The following is an 11289-nucleotide window of genomic DNA, read 5'->3' on the forward strand; positions in this document are numbered from 1 at the left end:
CTAAGTGGTGATGACTCATTTATCCTGCGGACGTATATCGCGTCCTCTTGTGTGCTAGATACCAGGCATAGCAAGATGACTAAGATAAGGTCTGTGCCTGAGCTTGCAGTCCTGGGGGAGAGCGTGGTAAGTCAGCATATACTCGGGCTCACAAGATGCAAGCAAGAGACCACAGAGCAAGTGGTGGGAAATCTGAAATGGGGGAAAGGAGGTTTCGGTGGAAACAGCGTGCCCCTGACTTTTGAATTTGGCCTTGAAAAATGAGCTTAATTTTGCCAGCAGAATAAAGGAAAGGACATTGGGAGGCCATCCCAGGAATTGCTGGGATGTGCAAAGGGTAAAGAGGTAACATGGTGAGTTAGTGGAGTGTGGTGGTGTAGGCTGAGCGCTGACACAAGGAAGCCAGAGAGCCCGTCCAGGCTGGGTGGTGAGACTTCTCTGTGCCAGGCTGAAGAATTACCGCTCTGCCCTGAACATAAGACCTCACACGGGGCAGGCACAAGATCGTCACTTCATCAGAGTGTTAGTGGTTGTTGGGCTTGAGTGGGGACGGACACCACCCAGAGGGTCAATGCTATGGCCTTAAGGAGAGAGGGTGCAGGCCTGAGCAATGGTGGTGCAATAGGGGGAAGACGGGAAAGGCTGGGATTCATTTACACCATAGAATCAATAGGAATCGGTGATCAAGCAGAGAGGGATGACACCGAAAGATGGAAAGGGATGAGGGGGAAGGGAAATCAGTGGACCCGGGGGATGAATTTGATTGAACCACGGATAGACAGACGTTGCAGCTACTAAGCAAAACATCTTTTACTGGGAAAAGAATATGCTTCACTTCACTTTGGCACATGGTGACTTGGTTGGCCCGAGGAATCTCCAGGCAGAGATGTCTAATGAGCAGGTGAAAGTATTGGACTCGCTCTAGCAGGAGATCAGGGCTAGATATCTAGGTCTGCTAAGACACCTGAGTGCTAGACACGCTCTAGAGCATCCATGGGATTGTCTATAACACATGCGTTGCAAAGAGGAGAGGCTCTCATGAGCAACACCAGTGCTTAAGAAGAAGCTGGGTCTTTGGAATGTAAGCAACATGCAGCAGTGATGTTGGTTTGCTGACTGATGCCCCAAGCACTCCATAAATACATCTTAGCCAAATGCAAAGTACGGAGAGAGAGATCATCTGACAAACCTGAGGAGGATTCACCAGAGATGCAGGACAAGAGCTGGTGTTGGATGGTATTGCCAACGTTGGGGAGCAAGAGGGAGAGAGAATTTTCAAGAAAAAGATTGGGGAAGGGTATCCAGTGCTGCTTAGAGGTCAAGGTTGGGGAGGGCTAAAAGCTTCCAGTTGACGGTGGAAACCTTCAAGCGGGTGTGGAACAGGAAAGGGAAGTGTTGGGAGTTGAGGGGTAAGTGAGGAGGAAAACACCAGCAGACTGCCTGAGTGAGTGGCCTTTGGTAGGGAATTGGAAACAAGGCCTATTTGGATTATGGGGCTGCTCTTGCCACTTGCTTCACTTAAACAGCAAAATCTATCAGACTCTGCTTTTTTTTAATTTAGGATTTTATTTATTTATTTATTTATTTATTTATTTATTTATTTATGAGAAATACAGAGAGAGAGGCAGAAACAGAAGCAGGCTCCCTGCAGGAAGCCCGATGCAGGACTCGATCCCAGGACCCTGGGGTCACACCCTGAGCCGAAGGCACCACTGAGTCACCCAGGCACCCCATCTCAGCCTCTGCTTCAAACTGGGACAGTGGTTCTCCCTGGGTGGTCCCCAGGCCTGCATCATTAGCATCACCAGGGAACCAGTTAGAAGTTTAGACTCTCCAGCCTTCCCCAGACCCACTGAGTCACAAAATTACAGGGCTGGGGCCCAGCAGCGAGTCCCTAAAGGAGCCTTCTGGGTGATTCACATATGCTCTTGAAGGTTGAGAACCACTGGATTGTGACATAATTTTGAGAAAAATTAGCACAGTTGAGGTAATTCGTCTTTGAGGAGGAAGCTTCAGAGGGTCCTAACGCTCCGAGCCAAGATTTACAGACAGGACAGCAGGAGGAAGGAGGCGTCGTAGCGGGGACTTGGCTTCCATTTGTGCCGAAGGAAACATGAGCCAAGCTGCCTGATGCCTGTCCCAACTCTCAAATTTCTTGTTGTGAATAAAAAGAATATTATTTAAGGAAATTGTCTGCCTAATGGAATGTGGTTTTACTTTCGCCGAAGGCCTGGGAGTCCCTGCTTCTGTGTCTCTGGCCTCACAGCACCATCTGACAGCCTTGCCTTCAGGGTCCCACGTGGGTGTAAGTGTTGAAAAAGCTTGAGACGCTGACGTACGTTTGCCCCGATAACCCTGCAAGTTTATCGAAATGTTTTGTTTCTGTCCTACCAGGTCTGTGAGCTGGATATTATCTTCAATTTTGAAAAGGCTTACTTTATTCTTGACGAGTTCATAATGGGTGGAGAAATTCAGGAAACGTCCAAAAAGTCTGCTGTGAAAGCCATTGAAGATTCTGATACGTTACAGGAGGTCAGTACACAGTGCTTGTGCCTTGGAGAGAGACGATGATGGTGGTGGTGATGGTTATATATCGGTTGACACTTACTGAGCGCGTTCTCTGGGCAGCATGCAGTTTCTAAGTGACTTAACTGTATTTAAAATGTTTTTTTTTTAAAGATTTTTATTTATTCATGAGAGACACAGCAAGAGAGGCAGAGACACAGGCAGAGGGAGAAGCAGAGTCCCTGCGGGGAGTCCGATGTGGGAGTTGATCCCAGGACCCCAAGGTCACAACCTGAGCCGAAGGGAGATGCCAACCACTGAGCCACCCGGTTGCCCTGTGACTTACCTGTTTTAACTCATTTAATTATCACAGTAGCTCTAAGAGGTGGGTAGCATTTTTACCCTCATTTTGAAGATGAGTAAACTGAGACACAGAGAGGTCAAACAGTCCGCCTGATGTCACACAGCCAGCAAGTGTGGAATGGAGATTTGATGGCAGAACCTTGGGCTCCAGAGTCTTCGCTCCTTCTGTTTGGTTGAATTTCTTTAGTGAGGTCCCCTCACTGTCAGAAAGGTACCAAAAGCTCAGTGCTATGTTTTTCCAGAATTTCATGAAAGGTATGAAAAGATTTTCATTAAAATATCTGTGCTCCCCTGGGAATGGAGAAGAGGAGGACATCATTATTTCATTTGCGGGGGATATTAGAACTTTATTACTGAAGATGGCATTTATCATTTTAATTAAAATTTCTTGCACCTCCCGGTGAGGCTGCATGTGTGCTCCTATTTGCAGAAATAAATTGGGAAGACTGTGGCTTGCTTGCCGAGGCATAAATGGGCCCTGAAGCATCCTAGGGGTCGTGCTCCTGCCTCTGTGATATTTATATAAATTGCAGCAGGTCTTTTGGGCACAGTGCAGATTTGCCTCATGCCCAGTAAGGGAGCTTCCCTGCGACGCCCCGTCACTCCTCCAAGGACACCAGAAGGGGCACGTCCTCTCTGACCCTCCGCCTCCCTGATGAGCGACCCCACCTGCTCCAGCGCAAGCTGAGCTGTACCCCAGCTCCACCATCACTGGGTGCTTCTTCACACAGCATCCTGGGGTTTTTCCACCTGCCTATTTTATTTTTAAAGATTTTATTTATTTATTCATGAGAGACAGAGACACAGGCAGAGGGAGAAGCAGGCTCCATGCAGGGAGCCCGACGTGGGACTCGATCCGGGTCTCCAGGATCAGGCCCTGGGCCGAAGGCGGCGCTAACCCGCTGAGCCACCCGGGCCGCCCTGCCTGCCTATTTTATAGTCTCGGGTCAGGAGATCCCAGAGGATGATAAACTCTCTTTTAAAAATTGGCATTAAAGCCATTCTTCCTAGCCGACCAATGGCTTGCTGCTGCCCGCGCAGGGGACCTGCAGGTGAACGGACGGACCCAAGGAAGCCCTCTGCGGCAGGCGCAGGCCTCTCAGGAGCCGGGGAGTTTCTTTGCAGAGGTGTTCTCGCCTCGATAAATGCTTTCAAACTCTGGTGTTTGCGTGGCTCTCTCCAAATGCGCAGGAAGGGAATTGAACGGGGTCCTTGAGAACTCAGTGGTCTGGAAATTCCACAGAAGAACCTTTCTTAGAATACTTATAATTCTATCTTCGGGGCCCTTGGCTGTGGAATCTCAGCTTTACGGAAGAAAGGGACTTTTTTTTTTTTTTTTTTTTTTTTTTTAACCAGGGTCTTTGGCAGTTACAGTAATGAAAGCTTTTTGAACTGGGGCCAAGCACACCTGGGTCATTTTGAATTCCTCCTCTGAAAGAAATGGGGACTCGTAAAGAGCCTGTGCCGCAGCTGGTGCCGGTGCTCTGAACTCTGGGGAGCGCGGATTCCAAGGGAGAGCCCCTCTGACGGTGAAACACTCACTGCTGGTTGAGGCGCCTGGTGTGTGAGTGCCAGGTCGCGAGGGGCAGGCCTCGGGGGCCCTCGTGAGCGCCGAGGCCCCAGCGTGAGTGGGCCATGTCGTGAGGGCCACGGGGAAGCCGTAGCACCTGCCGGATGGACACCGCGTCATCAGCACTCTCCTGGGCGCTGGGGCCTCAGCTCGGTCACTGAGTCGATGAACCAGGGTTTAGCGTGAACAGGCACCAGTAATATAATTATGTAAGACAAAAAGAATGACTGCTTTCTTTTCTCCCCCGTCCTTGGACCCACGCAACTATCTGTAGCTACAAAAGATTGAAGGAGGCCTTTGTAATATTCCGTTTGCTTTTAGCCCCTGGAACTTTCCCGACTCTTACCTAATAAAGGTTTCTTAGAATAAAGAAGGCTGGCCTGTCCTCACATACTTAGTAAGGAGATACATACATAGTCTTAAATCTCCCAAATGCTCGACAGGTATCCTGAGCATCCCAGGGCTTGACATGAGTGATGTGGATTAAGAAGAGAACAGTTTAATTGGTTGGGGGGTGACCTTAGGAGGGGCCTTACTTTGGGAGCAACAACCTGTGGACAGAGGAGAAGGGAATATGAACTGAGCTCACCCTGGGGGCTCAGCGGTTAAGCGTCTGTCTTCGGCTCAGGTCGTGACCCTGGGGTCCTGGGATGGAGTCCCGCATGGGGCTCCCCGCAGGGAACCTGCTTCTCCCTCTGCCTGTGTCTCTGTCTCTCATGAATAAATAAATAAAATCTTTAAAAAAAATGAAGAAGAAGGGACTAGAAACCGAATGGGAAGATGGTGCTGGTTACCTGTGGGGGTTGCAATTCCTGGCTGCACTGCCAGGGGCGACAGAAGAGGCTCCAGCGCAGAATGAGAAGCGTGGGTCAAAATGCTACCTCGTTAGCAGGGAACCATAGGCTACCTTGCCTGTGTCTGTGTGGATGGGTGAGAAGCGCCTGGGGGCACCCCAACATCGTCACCCTGTAAAACACAACCCCTGTTAACAGCCGAGCAACGCCGAGCTGCAGCACAAAGTTGTCGTACAGCCCACGCTGAAGCCACGAGAAATTTGGTGGTGCGAGACGGGTAACGGAAGGGTCCCAGGGATAGATTTGGGTCCTTTTGTGAAAGGCCGGGGCAGGGCTCTTAGGGTCGTGTCAATCTTAAAACTCTGTTCCAACCTTTGAAGTGCGAGCTCAAGAAAATATTAATCTTGGGTGCTGTTGGTTTCTGTGCTTTGAGGAGGAGCACGGTTCAGGGGGAGCAGTCAGGGCGGCGCTTAGACTGAGCCAGGGCCGTGAGGCATGCCGGTGACTAGGGGCCAGTGAGCTGGGAAGCCAGTAGAGTGACAATTCCAGAGCCTTTTGCTGGGCCGAGACCCTTCCAAGGCTGCAGGCTCGTATGTCAGGTTTGCAAAGGTAGGATATCTCCGTGCAAAGTGGATATAACACGCAATGAATATCGGGCCCCGGGCCAGCGTGATACCTCGGCTGACGATGAAGACACTGGCGGCGTCCGTTAAGAGGAGGCAGGGGAAAGGCCGCAGGATGTGGGCTTCTCTTGGCCGGTGCCCATCCAGCAGGTGTAAGAGCTTTAGGAGGAAGTGTGGGTGACTGGGCACTGGTATTGCAGCAGAGGAGCCCTGGAATTCTAAACAGAGCTGGTGAGAAACAGTTGAACACCTGATTTTTAACTTTATTTCGTTTTTGTTTTTGTTTTGATTTTTAACTTTATTATCCTGTGAACAATGTTGCTTAGCCATGGCCTTGCTGTTTGGGCCCTGCCCGTCAATGCCTCCCCTGGCCAAGGTGAGCGAATCCCGCGCCCCGCGCCCCGCGCCCCAAGCCTGAGAACGGGCTGTGCATCGCCGATTCCGCGGCTGGCACAGGAGAGGCAGGGCCGTTGCCCGAGGCTGCCCCCTGAACCCTCTTACTGATTCAATCCTGGAGCCCGGCGTAATACAAATACCTAAGTTCACAACAGGAAAGAGTGCAAGAGAAGACCCGCTTGTCTTGCACGGTAAAGCGCTTGCAGCATCACTGTATATTTTGACTTACCTGTAATTGGGAATCTGTCCAAGCATTTTTTTTTTAAAGTGCTGGGAAAAGATGACGGTCCCGTGGCGTGCTAGCAAACGAGCTAACTGTGGGGATGGAGACAGTTTGCATACTTGGAGGAAAGCCTCAAAATACATGGAGGAGATTCTGGAGAGTCGTGGTCTGTTTACCCTCTGTAGCTTGCCAATAAGCGCACGAAGAGGTCTTGTCTTGCACAGAATCCGTATGAGGCGTATGTTACACGAATACATGGAGATTGCTCTAATACCTGTGCCCGGAGGCGGTTACAGATCATTTTAGTGGGCACATTTATCTGAGGTCAATGGTCATACACTGGCAGCTGTGGCTCTAGCATTTGTCTTATCAGACATTCTTTTATGATCAAGCCTGTTGAAAGTTATTTAGTTCCGGCCATATGGTCACGTTTGCAAATCATCCTCAAGCTTTGCATCGCCGTTCTCCGCCCGAATGCAAAGATACGTATGTCCAGATGTGTTTCGGAAACTTCTGTGCGGCAGAAAATAAGTAAGAGAACGCAAAAGGTTTCCCGTTCTGCCAGAGGCTGTGGTTTAAGGGGAAATTGTTCTAATTTCCTGCTCTCTTTCAGACAATGGAAGAATATATGAACAAGCCTACGTTTTAGCTGCGCGACGGTTGAAGATGCCCCGTGCCAGCCGCTGCGAGCCTGAACCCTAGCAGCGCCCGTGACGGCTCTTCGCAGTCTCAGGCATGATGCCAAAAATAACTCAAAAGGGATTTTTTGTTAACTAGCAGCAAGTTGTTTAACATGTTTAGCACTATTACATGTCTGTGTTGTACTGCACACCCCTACTTGGTGTAGCTCTGGGTGTTAAAATAACTGCTGCAGTGACTCCACTGATGGAATATTTGTTCGTGATGTTTGAACTCCACGTGCTATGTCTAAGCTAATTTAAATAAACGCGTTGCAGTATGTTTTTTTGTTGTTGTTGCATTTGATCCTCTACTGACAGCCGAAAACTGTATCATAGTAACCCATGATTTTGAATGTAAAATATATGTCCCACCAATAATTCTTTTCTAAATGTTCAGCTTTTTAAACTGTGTCATAATTCCAAGTCATGCTAATAGTTCAGAGTTCATACCTAATGCTGGGCATTTTTCATATACTTAGTAAAACGTAATTCCAGTCTAGATACAATGTATCTGATTTTAGTGTCCTGAATTTTTTTTTTTTTTTTTTTCAAGGTTGGAATTAAGGAAAATAACCAAAGATAGCAAGGGACTTAAATGGTTTTGCTATCTTGGAAGCTGCTATCTAGTTGAGGTTTTAATTTTTTGATTTTTTACTTTTTAATTGAATGTAAAGGGCATTCCAATAAGGCCATGTTTCCTATAAACTCTATGTATTTATTAAGGATTTGCACCTTCTGGAGATACAGTGTCTATGACTTCCCTTACTATGAAAACAGTATAATGAAGACTAATACCAATAGCAGCAATTCTTATTTTTACTTCAATTTTAATAATTTTTAAGGTTCCAAGGACTCGTTACTTGAAAGATTTTGCTTCAACTGTGTTTTAATGTGCATCTCCTATATTTGAAGGCTTATTGTTTATTAGACTTAGAGAATTGAATAGTATTACAGCCTATGTGGTAGATGCTCTTCCTTCTTTCTCATTTCTTCATGCCCCCAAATTATTTGCTGCTGACCATTATTATTGTGAATATGTTGTATTCGTGCTTCCTGGAATGGACGTTCTGTCTACACCAGTAGTAAATGTGATCACGCATTATAGGGAAATAGCTCCTAATACTCGGTCTTGGGTTTCCACTTCCAACGTCCTACCTGTGCCTTTTCATTACCAGTTTTGAGGCCTGATATGATTTCTGTTGAGTTAGGGGTTAGGGGCCCCTCATGCTTTTCCTATGAGAAGAGTGGGCTCACTGTTGTATTCTTTCTCTAAATGATCCTATATGGTAGATCTTTAGAGGCCATGAAGGAAAAATGTCTTCTTGGAGGGAAAAACGTCCTCTTTGATTCATCTTGCCAGATTTAGGGGAAAATAAGACAAGACCACAAGAACAGAAGAAAACATGGACCAATTCCTCGAAGAGCCATTGCTAAAAAGAAATAACTCAGATTAGTATATAACAGAATTATTGGGCTTTTAATATCTAATATTTACTCAAATTAATCATGTGATGGCAATGATGGCCTCGGATTAAAGTTTAACTGTCATTTTGATCACTTAGGTTTATTTTATGTCTTCGGATTTGTGGTTTTGCTTTTTCTTGTCAATATAGCGGAATTCTTTATTTTAAAAAAGTTTTGTAGAGATGGACTTTATGTAAATCAACACAGTTTCTCTGGTTCTTTTGAAGTTTTCCACCGTTTTGAGGTGAAGGTATTTATTCATGATTCTTTCAGATTGGATAATTCCACCTCGGACCCTGCTGAGCTGTATGTAGGGCTTTTCAGGCTCTGTGTCAGTGCCTCACATAGAAAATGAACATAATGATGTAGCACACTGTAAATTTGAGAGATTTGGAGGACTTTTTATGTGAGTCTCGGGGAAAATAATCATTATATTTTCTTTATATTATATAATTGTAATAAAACTACCAAGCAAAAGATAATAAATACTAACTTTGTATAAAACTTACAAATAAAATGTTTTTAAATTTTTTAATGAGGAACTTGAGTGTGTTTTTATGAATATAATTGTTTTTTAATCCAATTATATGCTTGAAATTGCTACTCATAATTCCTGGTGGAGTCCCTTTAATGTGATCTCTCTCTTTTTTTTTAAAGATTTTATTTATTTATGAGGGACACACAGAGGCAGAGACACAGGCAGAGGGAGAAGCAGGTCCCCTGTAGAGAGCCAGATGCGGAACTTGATCCCAGGACGCCGGGATCACAACCTGAGATGAAGGCAGATGCTCAACCGCTGAGCCACCCAGGCGCCCCTAATGTGATCTCTTTATTTTCCTGATGCTTCGAGCAACTTCACAAGCAGGTGACAGCAAATGAAAGAGGAATATTTGCTGCTTTGCTCCTATTGACTTCTTTCTCATCATCCACCCACATTTTGATAGTCTGATCTCCTTGCCTGTAGTTAGTGATACAGTCATTCTTTAAATCTAGTAATTTCTTTCTTTGATGAGCAAATGTAAAATTGGCATTTATTGTGGCCAAATAAGTGAATTTTTACTTTGTTCAAACCTTTTTTTTTTTTTGCTCAAATCAAGTCTCCTAAAATAATGATAAAGCTTTTCATCAGCTGCTGTTCTTCTAGATCTAATGATTCCTCTCTAGGATTCATATTGTTTGAAACATCACTGAGGAACTGTGTTTGCTTTTCTAAGGTTTAATCAATGAACGTCGTTGGTAAATGTTAATGTATTCTTTCCACATGGTCCCTGCAGTTTTGGGTTAAGTCCCATCAGATGCTCGGGGATGTAAGTAAAATAAGCCACCGACCATTTTTTAGTAATTAACAAAAGGAGGACCATTAAAATTTTCTTCAATTCTTATTTCAGCTCTTGACAAACTTGAAAAAACTCTGCCTGTAGACAATGTACTTTGGTATTCAACCGTGATAATCTGTTTTGTCACATAGAACTAAAAACAGGAAGGACTGAAACAAATAGGGCTCTATTAGCTTCACACTTTTTTTTAAAGTAGGCTCCACACCCAGCGTGGAGCCCAGTGTGGGACCTGAACTCACGACCCTGAGATCAAAACCTGTGCTGAGATCAAGAATCAGGCACTTAACCGACTAAGCCACCCAGGCACACCAGCTCCACCTGTTGGTAGTACTAGTTGTTATTTATTTTTAAAAGATTTTATTTTTATTTATTATTCATGAGAGACACACACACACACACAGAGAGAGAGAGAGAGAGAGAGAGAGGCAGAGTCACGGGCAGAGGGAGAAGCAGGCTCCCTGCAGGAGCCCAATGCGGGACTTGATCCCAGGACCCCGGGGTCACAACCTGGGCCAAAAGCTAATGCTCAACCCCTGAGCCACCCAGGTGCCCCAGGTAGTACTATTTAATATGGAATTCAGACCTACAGATGTACTTTTATTTCTGATAAATTCTTTGTGAATAAATTCACCTATTAGCTGAATCTCAATTAGCTTTCCCCATTCATCTGTGCCATCAATATTTTAGGTCGTTTTCCTCTCAACTTATTTGCCTCAAAGTGTTCATTTACTATTTTGTTAACTAGTCTGTTTTGCGACTTCATAAGCATCTCTCTCTTTGGATTAACAGCATAGTTCCCAACAAAGGCAGATTAATCTGAGATGATAGGCTTATGATTTAACCATATTCTAGATTCGAATTATTTCCATGAGTTTGACACATCCTCTTATCTGTTTACTGATAGTATTATTAAAAAACACTTTTGTCTTTCCTTTAGAAAATGTTGAGGGTTTCCAGGAGGCCGGTAAAAGGTGTGGTTCTGCAATTGTGTGAGTTTGGGAGCTTCTGCTATGGTTAGCACCACCTGCCAGCTGACTCTGAACTACACCTGATCTTGTTATAAGAGAACGTTGCTTCTTGATACTTGCACATGTTTAAAATGCTATTATTGGGGCAGCCCGGGTGACTCGGCAGTTTAGCGCTGCCTTCAGCCCAGGGTGTGATCCTGGAGACCCGGGATCAAGTCCCGCATCAGGCTCTCTGCATGGAGCCTGCTTCTCCCTCTCCCTCTGCCTGTGTCTCTGCCTCTCTCTCCCTCTCTCTGTGTCTCTCGTGAATAAATACATAAAATCTTTTTTTAAAAATGCTATTATTGTGTGTAAAATGAGTATTCA

At 45.6% G+C, this 11289-nt stretch overlaps 1 protein-coding gene across 1 annotated transcript in view; it reads left to right on the top strand.

The window, feature by feature from the left end:
* The window catches only part of AP1S3 (adaptor related protein complex 1 subunit sigma 3), a 52222-nt gene extending 43069 nt beyond the window's left edge, over positions 1–9153 (top strand). Inside the window, exons 4-5 of the mRNA XM_077885136.1 lie at positions 2395–2532; positions 7088–9153. Coding sequence (XP_077741262.1) covers positions 2395–2532; positions 7088–7123 — 174 coding nt within the window. The 3' untranslated portion in view covers positions 7124–9153. The remainder of the gene's footprint in view (positions 1–2394; positions 2533–7087) is intronic.
* The last annotated feature ends 2136 nt before the right edge of the window (positions 9154–11289 follow it).

This window comes from Canis aureus, chromosome 36, assembly GCF_053574225.1.
Source record: "Canis aureus isolate CA01 chromosome 36, VMU_Caureus_v.1.0, whole genome shotgun sequence".
In the NCBI taxonomy this organism is placed as follows: Eukaryota; Metazoa; Chordata; class Mammalia; order Carnivora; family Canidae; genus Canis; species Canis aureus.